We start from the raw sequence: 17,740 nt of genomic DNA, 5'->3' as shown, positions 1-17,740 counted from the left end.
AGATGTACAGCCAAGGACTTGTGCAGTACAAGTGTGTACTGCCAGCAGGGTCAGTGAATCAGTTTTTGAAGAGCCAGTTGGCAAAATGGAGCCCAGCAGATTCAGTGTTTCTAGAGGAATAAAGACAGGTGTTTGCATGTTCCTTCCCACCCCTCCCCTCCCCCTTGCTCTGAACACGTCCCCCATGTGTCACATTCAGAGTGTCAGCATTTCAGGCCTCCTGCTCTCATGGACTCTTCTGGGACAGTTTGATGGTGACTGTTTTCACCTCGGTGTATTCTGCCAAAGCATACTCCCCACTGCAAAAGAAAAGAGGGACAAAAGGACAAACAGTTGTTGAATGTTAATGTGTAGTTCTCTGAGAGAAGAGAGTTGTACACATGTGCATTTCTGACATCAGGTCATTAAAACTAGATCTGAACAATTTACATCAGCTATCCACTTGTCCCACCACCTCTAATAGCCACCAAGCACATGCACACAAGTACATACAATTACACCCTGTTGTGAGGGAAACACAGAGTCCTCTGGTCACTGTAACCCACAAGATGATGCTTGTGACTCTGCCTGTGCAAACTGAGTGCTGCTGTGAGAAGCCAAACAAGAGACAGCCACGTACACACAGCTATTGGTGCTTAGACAGCAATTAAAGTTATTTTTTCACCAAAAGAAAGCTTCTATCTACCATGTCATCAGGAGGGCACAGTTGCTCCAGAAATGCATATTGATGAGAGAGCCCACCACTGCATAATGTCTTGGTTGGTGATAACTGGCTCTGTTCCCAGGCCCTTCCCTTGGGAAACCTCTGACATCCTTTAATTAGCCAGGCAGTCAGGCAAAGCAAACCATAAGGTCTCGATATATAACTGTGTCCCATCTGAGGATTAATTTATTTGCTGTGCTTAGCAAATGAGGCACCTGAATGTCTCAGAGCAGCAGATGTACCAGAACAGTTACTGGAAATGCTTTCTGGGATTAAATCTGGCTTGTGAAAAAAAGGTGTGTTAGATTCCTCTGAGGAGTCTGCTGAATAGTCTAAGAAAACCTGTCTCCTATACAAGAAGAAAATTAAGATTTAAGACAATGTCTCAGCGCTGTATCTAACTCATGGAGTGACCTTGGTTTAAAAATTTCAGCTTTAGTAACTATTAGAGCTGAAGTGTCTGGTAGCCCCACTGTAACAGGCCAGGCTGAGGAAGAGGGACACAGAGCTCTTGTGTAATTTAGCAGCAACCTGGGAAGGTGGGGTGGAGAATGATTTGGGAGATCATTCCTTCCCACCTGAACAAGGAGCAATGATACAGCAGCCAAGAGAGGCACAGACACCACCATGGAAAGATGGAGCAGGTTTGGGGTGGATACCAGTGTCTCCAGCCATGGTGCCACACTTCTCCCTTCATCTAAAAATCTAACTGGTATGGAAAAATGCTTGCAAGTGGACTTGACTGAACTGGAGCTATTAAAAGCTCATAAAGCAGATGAAGGTGCTCCTAAAGGAATGCTTTACATCCACGCTCTACTGGCTTAGCACCTCCCTTTGGGGCATGCTGCAAGCCTGATTAAACTTTAAAAGCAAATTCAACAGTGTTTTCACAGTCACAAATGTTATTGCATTCACCACCCACACAGAAACAAAATACTGAGCAAAACTTACAGTTCTCTGCCATTGCCTGACATTTTAAAGCCACCAAAAGGAGCTTGAGCATAGAGCGCATTGTAACAGTTGATCCTACAATAAAAACATCAATTTTAGAAAGACAATTCAATACCAAGGAAAAGCAAGATGATGACAACAGCAACAATACAATAAAATCTGAAATCTCTGTTTTCTCTGTCATACACTTGAGAAATCAGATTATTGCAATAAAATCTTCTTTTGCTGCAGAAACAGAAAACATCTGAGTAGTTCTCAGTCTGACCTACATCTTGCTTCATATCCTCTAATGGCAAAGACATTCACCCTTGAACCAGAATTTATGCCATGTTCAGAGTCATGATTAAAATAAATAGTTCAGGCTATTCCCTAATTTATTAAGCACATTCTGAAATGAACATGTTTACGCAGCTCTCTAAACACTCACAATGAGGCCCCAGCATCCCCTTCCAGGTACAGAAAACATTTGGACTGTGTCAGACAATTGTGTCACAGTAAAATAAAAGCACTGGGCCCATTTCTATGGATACTTGGTAGAAAAAGCTGATGCAGACACTTCCCCAGCATCTCAGTATGATCAAATGACTGAAGGTCATGCAGCAGAGGCATGGCTTGTGCTGGAAGTGTGGACCTCCATGTGTGTTCAGCACATGCATCCTTCAAAGCCCAACATCCCATTTTTATGTAAATATTTGAGGCTGATTCTTCTGGTGCCAACTCTTAAAATTAATCCTCCACATCAGAATCAGATACCAGATCAGCTTCCTGTCCTAAGTGGGAAAAAAAATCAGGATTCCATCTTTAAAATCATTCTAATATAAAATAAGAAATTTTGTACACAAAAATAGCTGCTTTTCTTTGTGACAGTGGTGTGTTGCCACCTACTGTCCATACTGGTTTGTGCAGCAAAATCCCATCTGGTGCTGGCAAAAGATCATGAGAATTGCTTCTTGCTACATACAGGGTTTTGGAAGGCACAGTGTCTGGTGGAGCTTACTACAACCCCAACAAAGAAATACCTCGACTGAAGGAAAAAACAGTCCATTTCTCAACATGCTGTCTGGACTCACCACCTCATTTTGAGGAATGGATGTTGCTTCTGAGCAGAACATCAAGAATTAGGCAGGCTACTAATCCATCTTAGCTGCAGCATTTAGAGAATCACAGATATTCTGAGTTGGGAGGGACCCACAAGGATCACGAGGTTCAACTCTTAAATGAGCGGCACACACGGGGATGGAGCCCACAACCTTTATCATCTTACTAACACGATTGCAAGTCCTAAATCCCTCTCCCCTCCCAGGAAACAAAGCCCCAGCCCACCCTCTGTTCCCAGGCTGCTCACCAGACTGTTCCTGACTGCAGAGCTGAAGCCAGGGTTAAAGCTCTGTCCAGGTTCTTGGTGAACACTGCAGCTGTGAGTCCGTACTCAGTGCTGTTGGCTCTTCTTATCACTTCTTCTATACTCTTGAACTTCATAATTGGCTGAACTGGCCCAAAAATCTGCAGATATCAATTAAACTTTAGTACAGGAAGGCATCTGCTAATCATGGTAGTTTTGAAGTAATCAGAATCAGATGCTCTGTTTGGATAATATATCAAAATCTTATATTTTAGCCTTCTAGGGGTCACTGATGGAGTGTCCTAAAAGCTACTAATTAAACTTCAAAGGAAGCATTGTGATGTGCTGTAGTAGTTAATAGATGTTAAGATCCAACAAGTAATGGATCATCTGTAACAATCAAAATAAGCAGAGCTGGATCTGGACAAGTTACAAATGATTCATCCTTACTCCATTTACAACTCTCCTTTTGAACTCTGAAGCTGAGTGTGCTCAAGTAACAATTAATTTATTTCAAGGACTGCAAGTTTTCTTCCTTGGTTTTAACCCTGATTTTGTCATTGTATGCATTTTATTTGCATGCAGTGCATTAACCACATCTGTGTTCAACCACAAACTTGGCTTCCCAGGTTGCCAGTAGAAGCAACAGCCATACAGAAGGTTTCCCAAATTTTGGGATGGAGTCTCTCATTGGGCACAGTATCAAAGGTGGAGCCCTTTCTTGGTCTGCAGGCTCTCACAGCACAATAAAGCCCATTGAATGTGAGAAACAGACTCATTTGGGCCACTTTTAAGCTCATACAAGGGTTTATAAATGTCTTTGTTTTGGGATATCCAGGCTCTTATGTGGAGCCTTAATCCTAGGCAAAGGATGAACATGCATTTGCAACAAAACTGCCAATGAATGGAACTGGATAAGCTTTGTGAATCATGGCTTGGGATTTGGAGTCAGTTCATTAAGAAAAGGTTTGTCATGGGATTTTCAGCACTTTTTCTCTCTATTTTTAGCATGTAACTCATGCCCTGACTGACTGATATCTTTCCCAGGTTCCTTAGAGATTCTGTGGCAGATCTGAGACATTTAAACATCTTGCCAGGAGTGAGCAGCAAGCAGCCCCATAAAAAGCACTAGGCTAAACTTTAAACTACAAATGCCAGTTAGACTTTGGCAACTACTTATTTTCCATTAGGGAACATGATGAAAAGTAGATTAACTTCTATTTCAAAGGAATATCACAGCATCTAATCACATGCAGCTTGTTCAACATTTCTACATATGAATAATGAAAGCCAGAGTATTAGATCTGCACTTTGCTGGCTTTGACCATGTTTTCATATAGGAAAGAAATAGTCAGTCTCAGGAGATTTTGCCATGAGAATGGAATCTGGGATTGTTTCAGATGCTAAGGCTGTTTCAGAGAACTTCAGTGGCTGTTTCTTTGCTCCTTTCCAGCATCAGGTCCCAGAGTTCTTTTCCCACTTTTCTGCAATAAAGCAACCCCTTCCTTACAAAGGAGGGGAGCAAGAACACACATTACACTGTTCATGGTCACTGGCAATTACAGGGTAAATAATTGCTCCAGCCTGCCACAGTGTCAGTTATTTTTACTCAGTTATTTATATTTAAAATTAAGGATTCAGACAGAACCCCCTCCATTACCACTATTTCTGATTCTGAAGCAGCATTTTTCCAGGTGATTTGTACTGTACCTCCTCTTTGGCAATTCTCATGTTGTCAGTGACCTCTGAAAACACTGTAGGTTTTATAAACAGGCCCCTGTCTTCGATGGCAAGACCTCCACACTCCAGCTTAGCCCCTTCTTTCTTCCCACTTTCTATCAGCTCCAGGATTTTATCAAACTGTTTTTGGTCAATCTGTCAGACACAAAAGGAAAGAAACAAACAGCAGCACCTTCATTATCATGGTTCCAGAGAGGAGTCATGGAATGTGGCCCAGGGGCACATTTGCAGGGCACTGTCAAAGTGGGTCAGTTTATAGCTCAGTTTAGGATGTGGCACTCAGGGAGTAAGCAGGGAGAAAGACAGGACATGGGCATAGCTCTGAGCCACAGGACACACAAGGTGAAGTGACCTGTGACAGTTTGATCTGATCTAATAGTTTGCTGTCACATGGAGGAGTCTTTCCCCTTTCCCTTCCTCCATGTCCTGGATGTGTGCTCCCACAGCTCACCTCACTGGAGCTCTGGGATTTCTCACCTTCTCCAAGCACTGGTTATCTCAGTAGCAGCATGAGAACTGCCTGAGATGGACTGGAGAGCTCAGCCAGGGATCTGAGCAGCAGCAGAATCAGTACAGGAGAGGGAGGGCAAGGATCTAAGAACTATTAACTCAGTTTTGCTGCAGTGTGCAGCTTCACCTACAGCTCTCTGTCCCCAGCTGGAAGAGCCCAGTGAGCTCTGCCTCCATCTCCTTCCACAGTGCACACTCCACCAACAGCCTCAACATAAGCCCTGTTGGTGGGGTGACTTCACAACAACTGCTGCACCAAAGCCTTGCTTTTAAAACCAGAATCACTTTTCACAGTCCTTAGAAACTGGTATAATCCTGCATTTTTTTTTTCTCTCTCACATTTAACTGCCTTTTCTAACTCCTCCTAGCTATGGAGTAATCTCAAATAGTGAGTGCTGCTGTCAGCCTTTAACCAGGGATTTCTGTAGGGGTGGGGAAAGGCCAGTCCAGTGACAGGACCCTGAGGCTGCACAGCTGCACCAGGACTTGGAGGACACATCATGCACTCCACAAGCACAGTGTGTCCTGTCCTGGGAACAGGTGCAGAAGCCCACAGCACTTCCACTCACTGCTGACCCTTCTGTGCTCCATGTGCAGCAGTGGGCTGCAAAACTGCAGGTTTCAAACAAACAGACCTGGCCCTTGACACGATGTGGAATTAAGTGATGAAACTCCTCAAGACAGCACACTGGAGATAGTAAAACCCTTAGAGATGTTTTTAAAAAGAAAAACTCAAAAAAAAAAGCTCAACAAATTTATTGAGGTGATTAAGAAGACTCCACCCGCTAGTACAAGGTGTCTTGGAAGGCTGGGGGATTATTCTGATTGCCAGGTATCTCCAGATGCTTGTTCTGGCTCAATCCCCCTCCCTAGGCATCTGGTTTTATTTCAGCAGGGCCAGTTGCCAGTTGGGACTGTTTACACGGAGTGTTCCACACTTGACTCCTCCAGATTACAGACTATATCCTGTCCCTAGTTAATCCTGACCACACACAATCCAAGTTTTCATGCTTTTAGACAAATATCAAAGCTGCAGGAGGGTGTCCTTGGGATACTTGTGGTACACATTGGAAACAGAGCCCAGCACATCTCCAGGCAAACAGATGTGTGAGCAGCACGTGCACTGTGCGTGTTCTCAGCGCTTGTGTTCTCTCATGTGTTAAGGTGCTACCCAAGGATACACTTAATTCATGCTACTGCCCCAGGAAATGTGTGTCCTGCTGTAGCATACAGTGTCACACTGAGTTTGGCAGGTGCCATACACATTGTCTATTTGTCTGGTTGCTTAGTTGCCAAGCGTAAATAATTCGAAAATATCTGCAAGTGCTTTCCATCCTGGCATGTCTGTGATCCAGACCAATCCAGTCCATCCACTTCACATCACAGAAAACAAAACAAGGATATTTATACAGCTGTAACTTGTTGCAAGGCAAACTACAGTTAGATGAAAAGACACTGGGGAAAGAAAACATTTGTAAAAATGACATGCAAGGGTGGAACTGTTTGTCATTGTAACTAGAGCTTGCAAGGCTTGTTTAAATTCTGTCCCCTACTCCACTATTATTTATGGTTCAAGCATTGAATTCTATTAAAAACACATGATCTGGTAAAGCAAATTCTACTATTTGTTCATCTAATTCAATAGAGAAGGGAGCTTCTAAGGATCACTGCAATACTGAAAATCCGGGAACCCCCAAATCTTCATCTCTTGCTTCATTTCAGTCAAGATCACAAGGAGAATTATTTCCATGTGCAAACCTAGTGTTTGTAATCCTACAAAATAGCCCACAACTGGGTCCAACAGGCTGTTGGACACAACCCTTTCAACTTAAATGTTTTATTTTCACACTTTATTCCTAAAATGCATGTCTACAATATAAGGAAAATATTCACTGTCTTATAAATCAAATTATATGTTTTGAGCTGAATAATTACTGGCTAACAAGTACCACAATTAGTGCTTGTTTTATTTCTGTAGACTAGATCTTGCAGTCCACAAATTCCAGTATTTGGGTTCTAAAATAACAAAACTAGTCCAGTCTTGTTCTAATGTAATCCCTGTTCCAGTGCCCCAGAATGTCAGTCTCATCTAATGCAGTTTGCTGCTCACAGTTGTACAATGCACTGGTTAACCAGTTTGCCATCTGTGCAGATTTACTTTATTGCTTCCTGTGATACAGCAGCCAGGAATCCAAAGTCTAAAAATGCCTGCATTTGAGATTGGCACTCTGCTCAAACAGTCCTGAGCACCCCTCAGGTTTCTTGTGGTGTCCTTTGAATTCCAGCCAGTCAGCACTGCCAGACACATGTGAGTTTTGGAGAAGTCTCACCAGAGGCATGCCTCATTTCTGTCTAAATTTAATGCTGTTTAAAGTTGACCTAATTTTAATCAGAGCAGCACAGTTTATATCAGCATAACCCAATGCTGTAGCTGACACAGTATTTTCCCACTGCCATGCCATGAGCATCTATGTGAGCAATAATCCACATCAGGGGACTGACCTGAGTAAAGCCTTTCTTCCTCACTTCCAAAAAGGCTGGATTAGACCTGAATCTGCCAGTGCCCCAATCCAGTGCAGTGCAATGTAGGAACAAACAACTGCACATGGGACCATTTTCCAGGACTAGCTTACTTCAAATTCTTGTGGAACAGGATTGTCATCACCTGCAGCTGATGGAGGACCAAAGAGATGATGAGCTACAACCACTGTCAGCCTGAAGGTTGGCTTCAACCCCTTCCCCTTGCTGGCTCCTAAGCCAGTGACCATTCCACAGTGGGATCTATGCAGCATTCTTGTGATGCTGTTGTGTATGTTCACCCTGCCTTACACCAAAGGAAAATGAAAGCAACAGGCTGGATCTGAAGCATCTGATGGGGAGAGATTAAGAAGATAAATTATTTTTCCTGGTGATTCTTCCCTTGTCCATCAGTTCAAGATAAAAAAAAAAACCCTCACAGCGAAGCAGGTTACTTCAGGAACAGAGAGAAAAATTATCCGGAAGCTTCACATTTGAAGAGTAACTTGTGGACAAGTGTGAATCTTTGCTACTTTCAGAGGTATTTTTAAGTCCTTGTGACACTGCATCATTTCCCTCCTCTGCTTAAGTTTCTGTATGTGCCCACAACATAGGCTCCAGAGAGTGAGGAGCCATAGCTGCAGAGGAAGTGGTTGTCCCTTTGAACTGGCAACCACATAAGAGCTTTGGGATTTACAGTTTCCTCCTACTCCCTCAACACCTTGCCATCCCGACCTTGACAGCTGCATACACTGAAGTTCAGGTGTGTGTGGGTGTTCTCTCCCTCCTACAAGTATAACAGGTAAGCCAGAGCAGGAAAAAAGGACAAATAGTTAAAATAGTTAAAATCTGACCAGACACTGCTATTCCAACTCTTTGTTACCCTTAATAACAGGTCTGTATGCAAAGGGTCTCCCCTGAGCCACAACAGTGAGCCCAGAGGATGGAGCTGTGCCACAGTGCACCCTGGAAGGGCTCTGCCAGCCTGGCAGGAGCTGGAACAATGATTAAATTAAACAAGCAGCCCAGTTCAACATGCTCCAACCACTGCAGGGTGTTTCACCCTTTAAACTCACAACTGAATGGATTCAGGAGCCGTTCTCATGGAATCAGTGTTTGAGGGTCAGCTCATCTCTGCTGGAGCAAGTCTCAGCATGGGATTCTCTTCCTAAGACTCCTGAGCAGTTTGAAATCTCTAGGCAAGCTACAGAGCTGGATGCAGCCTCAGCATGAGCAGGGGATGTACCTCATCTTATTGCCCCTGCATGAGGGCAAGCAATGAGGTTTTACCATGCATGAATCATGTGGAGATTCAGATCCAGATAAGGAGAGGCAGATGTCCTCAGAGCCACCCCTTCTCTGAGGGATCCTATACAGACAGCATCAAGGAAGAAAAACCCACAGTGCAGTACTGAGAAAAAGAGAAAAAGAGGCCTTGGCTATAGGTTTCTGGGGACTTGCTTTATTTTTGGTACCAAACAGTGGGCCTGTTAGGAGATCTGACCTAAGGATCATCTTCCCCCAGAGTTCTACAGCACAACTCAGATTGCCTCAAAAGGAAAAACTAAGAGGAAGGCTCTGGAAGTATTGAGGAGGCTGGTTATGACAGCAGTTTGGCATGTTTCTTCCTCCTAATTCAGCTGAAACTTCTCCAAAGGATCAGAAAGGCAGCAGAGGAGGAGAGGGAAAGTGAGGACTCAGGAGTCTCTGGGCTCTAACTACTTGTCATCACCCACACAGCCAAGGAGCTGAATAGCCATTTAGCTGCACTCTTCTGCACAGAGCTATGGCTCACTGCAACATGCTTTGTGTTACTGCACCAGGGAGACAGCCCCTTCCATAAAGCTGGATAAGAACTGAATTAAATACATTTGTGTTTTGAAAAAAATTACAACAGAACATTTCAACAGTTGTGATTAATTGATATTTAAAATAGAGAGGAAAAATAAAGCCACGATACATTACTCACCCCTCGGCACTTCTGCTGGGACCGCGTCCGTAAGGATAATATTTACACAAGGAAAATTATACAAAACCACAACCAAAAACCAAACAACAACTACTCTCAGACACACACTTACCTGGGGCCCTTGTTCAGTTCTGGCATCAAAGGGGTCTCCAACCAGTCTCTTCTTGGCAAACTCCACGCTGCGCTTGACGAACTCGGGGTAGATCTGCTCCTCCACGAAGACGCGGGAGGCGGCCGTGCAGCACTGCCCCTGGTTGAAGAACACGCCTTGGTGGGCACATTCCACTGCCAAGTCCACTGTGAGAAGACCCAGGAGGGAAAAGTGTTACCACATGCACAGTTCCAGCATTCCAGTGTTTCCAGACATGTTGTTTTCCCTTCTCTTTGGAAAACCTCTTTAAAAAATGCTGACAATGGTCCACACCCATGGAAGGCACTCAGAGGGCCTCACTGCCCCCAAACCAGATCTTTTATTGCATCCACCTCCCTTCCTGCCTTTTGTCTTGAGGTCTAGTTGGCCATAGTTCCTGATACTTTCTTCCACAAGGACTCACTGAAGGCAGTGACCAGTTTTTCTTGCTCTGGCAATTCTTGATACCATGCATTGGTTCTTAAAGACAAGTTTCAGTCATGATTGCTCAGAAAGCAGCATGCCAGCTTTGGCCAGCTCCTTGCAATCCTCACAATTAGCAGCTGGCACAAATACCTCTGATTTTCAATGTGTGCTGTGCAGGACTGGAGAGGATTTTACTGAAGCCAAATAGGACTTTCCAACCATTTTGGTGGTCACAGATTAAACATATCTCCTAGTACTACTGAGTCATGTAACAAAATTGCTATGAAACACACAAGATGAGCCCTGCAGACCACCAGGATAGAGGTGAAGGCTGGATTAGATCAGGTCCTACAAAATTCCCCTGTCACAGGAAAGCCTGCAGAGGGGCTGCTTTGCAGAAAACTGCTCTCCCCAGGGCTTGGCTCAGGCTCTGCAGCACTGCCAACCAAAGAGAAAGCCCACAAACAGCAAACACAGAAATACAATATTTAACTGCAACTGCAGCCATCCCCAGGGAAGGCACCACGGGCCATGGGAATGATCCCCATGCTGGGGAAGAGCTCCAGGAAGGCACAACTACACCCTGCCTTTGGACACAGGTTTCCTCCAGCCTTTGGGGTGGAAACAGCAGCCCTGTGAGCTGCCAGAGGACAGCAGAGACCCACAAAGCCCCCACCCTGGATCCTCTGCCAGCAAGCACAGCCAGCAGCCCATACTCACAGTCTGCATCTGCACACACAATGCAGGGGTTCTTCCCTCCCAGCTCCAACGTCACCCTTTTCAGGTTGCTCTTAGAAGCAGCTTCTTTGATCAGTTTTCCAACCTGTATCAGTGAGACACAAAGAGGACATGAGGTGCTTCCCCTAAAATCTCAAGTGTGATTCCAACAAGGGTGCAAGAGCCTGGATGGCAGCTGCAGCAGGTAGAGGTCAGGGAGAGCACTCTGAAATGCTTTGAGTTTCCTACTGCTGTGATGTGTTGGGTCAAAACCAGCCCCAGAACTAAGGATTGGTTTAGGCAGGTCTGAAAGGGCAGGCTGTGTGGGAGAGCTACATCTGTATCCTGCTTTCAGAATTTAGTAAACTAATTTTGTTAGAAACAGTATGAATTAAAATTATTTGGGACCTTTAGGTGTTAGGGCAGGATAATTTCTTAAGAGTGATGTAATATTTGAATTTGCTCATATTATAACTGTTTTCTTGTATTTTACCTCTGCACATGGAAACCTTACCTTTACTTCTGACTAAAATTGCTCTTGCCCTGGAGTGGAACTGTGAGGAAGGAAAGCATGGGGCAGCTGTCTGGCAATTACAGGTCTGCATTTCTCATGGTTTGCCCTTGTTACTCAAGCATGACTCCTGAATCCAGGGGAGTTTTTCTTTAGTCACTCAGAGCTTAGGCCTAGAGACAGCAGAAATAAGTGATGCATCCCAGCTTTGCAAGAGGCATTACTGCAGGCTGGCTGGCCAAAGAGGAGTGAGTTAATAACCTAAGAGAAGAGATCTATATGGGAAAATTCTCCTGGAGTTTAAGATCAGTATTTCCAAGCTGGCACTGAGCCCAAATTGGGGCTTAATAACTAAGTCAAAATATATTTTGAATTAGCTTCACTTCCTGGCTCAGAAACAGTAGCATTGTGCTGTAAATGCTGCAGAGATGCAGCTGAACTCACAGATGGGTGGAGGGGGAAGAAAACACTTCTAAATTACACATGCATTAGCAAAAGGCTCTGTCTCCCTTGGTGTTTCCTGCACACCCATGGATTAGGAGACAAGCACAATGTCTACAGGAGTTTTTTGCCCACAGGCTCCAGCAGCTGAGATTTTCCTTCTGCCACTAATCCACTGGATACTCCTTTTTCATTAAAAACCCAAACAGATCCATGTGGGCTGGATGAGTCTATAAGTTCTATTGTTTTCACACAGCTAATGTCTCATCTGGGCTAAAAGTTTCTGATCTAGGATTTGGAGAGAAGCATGTAACTGAATAAACTCCAAGATCAGACCAACTATCAGGAGAGGAAAATCTCACTGTGAACTTTTACTTTATTGTGTTCTGTTTGTTCCCATGATCCCTGTACAGAAACACAGGCTTAGCACACCTTTTCCTATGGGATAAGCACAGGATGTGCACAAAGCCACTAGATGGTAGTGTTGGTAAATGCTGCAGCTTTTGAGTGTTTGGAGTTACCTTTACCGACCAAGAACACCTTCCAAGGTAATTTGTCATCATTACACATTCACATCACACTCTGCAATGACGAGGGCAGAATTAAGAATGGATGAATTCAGCAAATGCTCAACAAGAACAGTATTCCTCAAAGAAGTAAGAGACTGAATTTGCCTCAAAGAAGTAAGAGACTGAATTTGCCTCAGCTGCCCCCACTGGTGTGAGCATTTCCATTCTTTGGACACTGCCTCTATTCTGGAGGTGCAGATCTACTGCAAGAAACATCTAAGGCAGTCAGTGGAAAAATGTTCCCTTTAAGCAAGCTTTTGTTTGAGAATTTTCAGCAGTGATTACTGCAGTCAGATTTGTTTGCATGTCTCAGCTCTGCTCAATTCCATGGTCTTGGCCAAGCCAAATGCACTTTTCCCATGTAGATATGGAAGAGGATGGCTGGAGGTGATTGATAGTGCAGAGGTCTTGTGGCCACCCCTCTCATAAACAAGCCAGACACATCTATTTACAGGAAAAAAAAGCTAAATAGAAGGTGCTTTACTGTGCAGGCCTCAGAATGAAGCTCAAATGTTAATCCCCTCCACGTCAGCAGAGAAGGCCTTGGGCACAAAGCCATGTTTTTATTTAAGTCCTAGTTCCTCAGAGGTAAATAAAGCCAAGGAAGAATTGTTCAGGGCTCTGACTGACATGTTTTCCAGTTGCAGGGCAGGACTGGCAGGCAAACATGCCCAGCAGCTCCACTGGGTCAAGGACAAGATGTTAAGTCATGCCAGCCTGCCTTCCCTGACGTCAGAGCCCCTTTTCCTACAGTCCTTACAGAAATGTGGTGGTTTGGCAAAACCCAGCTCTCAGAGATGTGGGATTATTACAAGCACAGGGATCTGAATTAGACAAATAACAAACACTTCTGAGAAATCCTGTCACATGGAATGTGCCAGAGGAAGTGCTGGTTGTACAGAAGTCAGACATTTATTAGGTCCAGTCTTGTATGGATGACAGTTTAAAGAGAAAGCAAAGAGGAACAGCAGGTGTCTTTGAGAAATCCATCACCTACCTTGGTTGATCCAGTAAAAGCAATTTTATCAATGCTGTCATGGGTAGAAATTGCAGCTCCAGCTGTGGGGCCATAGCCTGGCACAATGTTCACCACACCTGGAGGGAAACCCACCTGAAACAGAGATTAAAAACAGCTCTGTAGAGAATTTGAGAGCACAGCTCATTTCCCAGGAAGCCTGGGTTAGTTGTACTGCACTCCTCTGAGCTCTTACCAGATACATCCCTGTTTTCCAGACTTCCCAGTAACATGGCTGCATGCTACCAGCTGCAGTAGACGTGGGTGAAGCTAACAGCCATGCTTAGGAAATGCCAAGTTTCAGTAAGAATTCTTGGAGAAGTCCCAGTTTCAAGCCAAAAGAGAGTGAGTCTTTTGGCCAAACTTGGCCCCCAGCTACTGCAAAGCAGCTGCAGCCAAGGGGTAAATGAATGAAAGTTTGTTTTGAACAAAGGTTGACATTTGTGGTTCTTCGGGGACCAGAGGGATTAAGAAGTCAGTAAAACCTCACTAGATGATGGGGCTAATAAAACAGGAGTACAAAAGCAGATGGTAACAAGACTTATGCAAGTTTCCACCACATTTACAACCTAGATTGGCTAACTAGTAATTCTGCCAAAACAGACAAATGGCAAAACTTCAGGTGAAATTCTAGTGCAAGGAGAACTGAGGGACTGATTGATTTGGTTTTAGTTCCTGAAACAAGAGTTCCAAGGATTACTGCTCATCTAGGTCAGCCTTCCCTTACTACTGATAGTACAAAGTTGTTTTCCTTGCAACTTCTAATGATGAAATTCCAGAATATAACACATATGCTTCATTTCCTATGACTTTTTAATACAAAATCTCAATAAATGCCATTTCTTTTTAATAGAGAAAAAAAGGAAGCAATTGCTCATGTACTGCCTTGCAAAAAATTATCCTCATAAGACCTTTCCCCCCCTTTTTTCTTTTCATAAATTGGAAGGGTGGTCACATTTCTTCTGTGGATGTGACAATGACAAAAATGCATTTAATGGAGTTTGCATCTTGGCTAATGAGTTTTCAAGCAAATACTGCATGTCAAACTGTGCAAGTAATGATGTTTGGAGTCAGCAGCAAAGCCACAAGGAAGTAAAAAATTGGTTCAAAACACCCTGAGCCAAAAAGTTTTTTCTGTTTTTCAGCAAAAATGAAAGCCAAATATTTTGGTTGGCCAAAAATTATTTCATTGAACGTAACACATAACTTTGTGTGTGTGGTAACATCTTCTACATCCTTTTAAAGATGAAAACAAAAAAACTCTAACTCGTTTTTCTGAAAACTTAAAAGAATTTAGCTAATTTTGGGCAGAGAAAGGAGCATCTTCAAATAAAATTATTGTGCCCTAATTACTCTCCTGCCTTGAAGGACAACTGAGAGAAACAGCAACCTTAGGATTTCAGCTGAAAAAAATAATTCTACCAGAATTGAATGGTATTTTTTTGGGGGGGGAATGCTATGCCTGTGTTTGGGGAGCTGCATGTCAGAGTCAAAAAAGCAGTGGTGTGGCAGGGCTCAGTAGAAGTCATGACAACTGCACCCTGTACTCTTTCACTCATCTTGAGTAATCTCATTAAGCCAAGTAACTGTAGGAGATACTTAGCTGGTATTATTTTTCCACTTCCTTTCCTGATGGAAGAGCCCTAAGTGACAATTATCAACATATCTTTCTGTTTTCTCCCAGAGCTAAGCCAAGAAAGGACAAAATCACTGTTTGACTGAGCCTAACAAACAGACTGAGAGGCCAAAGCCCATCTACAACTCCTTTAGTTTTCCTCAGTCCCTCACATCCATTGCTAAGGAAGCTGATGTACTGAGCAGTGCTGGAAGGTTCTGTGCCTCTCCCATCTCCTCTGTACAATTAACAGACCTGTTGGCACACAAGATCCTAACCTGACAAGCCCTAAACCAGCATTTTAAAATCCCAACCTATCATCTTGCCTTTATTTCAGTTGACTTTACAGGCCAGACACAACTACATTGTTCTAGGAACCACAGAAATGACGAGGAATTGTTTCCCAGGGCACTCTGCCTTGGATGAATTATCCCACTTAAAAACAACAAACACAACACTGCTGTCTAATCACAGTCTTTTTTGTCCCATTGTCTAATAAAAGTGAGCTGTTGCCTTTCCCTCATTTGGGAGAGGGGAAGACAAGGTAGGGGAACAAAAGCATCTTTTTTTTCTCTCTGCAGCTTCCTGAGAAAGGAGAAAAATGCACAGGTTTTGTGATGTTTGCCACCTCCTAGCCAGCCACAAAGGCTTTTGGAAAAAAAGACCAAAGACAGAGGTTGTTCTCACTTTCCTTTGTGAGCCTGTTAAAGCTGGAAGTATGTTTGTTATGCTCAGACTCCTTAAAAACTAAAAACCAATTCAAAACTCAGCCTTGCTTATGGCCTTAAGAGAACAGAACATGGAGGGGCTGCTGAGATTTCCTCACCTCCTTGATCAGAGAGCCAATGTAGAGCGCCGTGAGCGGAGTTTGTTCAGCTGGCTTAACGACCAGGGTGTTCCCACAGCACAGAGCTGGTGCCATCTTCCAAACCAGCATCAGCAGGGGGAAGTTCCACTGCAAGAACACAAAGCACTGCTCAGATCAGCCTGCCACAGTCACCTACTCACTCCCATGCAGCCTTTTCCCAGCTCTGGGAGGAAAGGAAAGCCACAAAGAGGAGCGTCTGTTTATAATGCTGTGTTTGCTTGGGCTAAGGAATACAACTTCCTTGATTTCCCCCTGAGATCCCTGATATTGCTGGCAGTCCTCACACTAATCCTGTAAGCTGGACAACCTTCTGCATGATGTGACCTCATTCTTTGAAGGAGTTTGATCACATTTTGTGTAGGATTTTGGCTCTTCACAGATACTGTGTCAGAGGCAGTTTCCTGATGCATCACTTCTGTACAGTATCTGTATGTGGGGAATTAAAGAATGCAACTACTCAATGAAAAAAAACCCCATTTTTTCTCTGTTAAGCACTGGCTGAGTAGTTAGGAGTTATATAATTTCATTCAGTTCCAGTTTTATAAATAGGAAGTTGCAGTGATTTGTTCAGTCATGGAAATCTAAGGGAGGTCTCATACTTCCTTCATATTGTAAATTGTTCCTTTCCAATTAGTTTTCTAATCTGGAATTAGGAACGAGTCCACATCAGTTCTCTCTGTGCTAATCTCTTTCATGGTCATGTATATTTGGGGATCTTGGAGTCTAAGCAAGAAGTGGAAAATCTAGCTCACACTAAATCTCAGAAAGGTCATTTGGCAGCAGAAAGGATTTTTTCATTAAAAATAATTAATGCTGCTTCAGGGATGATGGAAGCAGGCCAACAGCAAGGGGACTTCTTGTCAAAACCCAAGCCAAGGGCCTTCAGCTATCAACAAAGAAGCCAAGTATGTCAGGAATCCACAAATTCACACTTACAAATAAATGAGCAGTGTAGCTTTTGAGCCATGAGTTCTATTCTAACCCTGAGACAAAGCAGAATTTGGTCTCAAGTGTTATTCTTCAACTTGCTTCACCCTTTTCCCCAGGCCTGTTCCATTTCAGTGATCTCCTCCAATGGCCACATCCCATAATTTGCCCATTTGTCTCTTTCTCCTAAGTTTTCTTGGAGGCCTGGCAGCTTGAGCCATTTACACCTACACTACTTTTCTACAGTTTCAGAGCATGAAATCCCTCCATTAGGAGCTTTCTGCTGCAGTGCCTGGTGAAAGTAACAGTGAAGGACTCCAGGGCTGCCTCATGATATCACCTTGGGATAAAAATCAGCCATATGCTGCACTTCCTAAGAACTTCTCTAGCTAAATAAAATATTATTTAAATATAGTCAAGCCATAGGAGAAAGGGAGGACTGGTAATTGCTCTAGGGAAACATAGCCAGGACAGTGACAGAATCTCTTTCAATCAAGTAGGAAATACAAACCCACAGGCTGTTAGTGTTATCGAGATTGAACTGGGAAAAAAAATTGGAGAAGATTTGTTCTGAGTAAACTGAAGACAGATGTGGTTTTGTTGACCCCAATCATTCTTTATACAAACTTAGTGTTGATCTTAAGTCAAATTTGTTTCTGTACTTTCTGTTGTATTTATTGCTGGTCTAGGGTCAACCTGAGATCTTCCAAGCCCCACTCTGTCCCCTACAGTGACCTTCCAAAGCATCCTGCATGGAGGCTTTTAAAGGGATATCTTCCAAAGCACTGC

The 17,740-nt window shown here is 43.6% G+C and overlaps 1 protein-coding gene across 2 annotated transcripts in view; it reads right to left on the bottom strand.

Annotated features, from left to right (window-relative positions):
- Nucleotides 1–209: 209 nt before the first annotated feature.
- Nucleotides 210–17,740, bottom strand: part of ALDH1A3 (aldehyde dehydrogenase 1 family member A3) — a 30,689-nt gene continuing 13,158 nt past the window's right edge. Inside the window, exons 6-13 of one of the 2 annotated variants that reach the window (XM_058033440.1) lie at nt 15,983–16,111; nt 13,524–13,637; nt 11,009–11,111; nt 9,845–10,029; nt 4,707–4,871; nt 3,000–3,157; nt 1,655–1,729; nt 210–299 (exon numbers count right to left, since the gene is read on the bottom strand). In XM_058033440.1, coding sequence (XP_057889423.1) covers nt 227–299; nt 1,655–1,729; nt 3,000–3,157; nt 4,707–4,871; nt 9,845–10,029; nt 11,009–11,111; nt 13,524–13,637; nt 15,983–16,111 — 1,002 coding nt within the window. In that variant the 3' untranslated portion in view covers nt 210–226. The remainder of the gene's footprint in view (nt 300–1,654; nt 1,730–2,999; nt 3,158–4,706; nt 4,872–9,844; nt 10,030–11,008; nt 11,112–13,523; nt 13,638–15,982; nt 16,112–17,740) is intronic. The other variant, XM_058033441.1, reaches the window with a different exon arrangement.

This window comes from Melospiza georgiana, chromosome 13, assembly GCF_028018845.1.
Source record: "Melospiza georgiana isolate bMelGeo1 chromosome 13, bMelGeo1.pri, whole genome shotgun sequence".
Classification (NCBI taxonomy): Eukaryota; Metazoa; Chordata; class Aves; order Passeriformes; family Passerellidae; genus Melospiza; species Melospiza georgiana.
The sequence above is the reverse complement of the archived record's forward strand: the minus strand, read 5'-3'. Positions and strand labels throughout refer to the sequence as shown.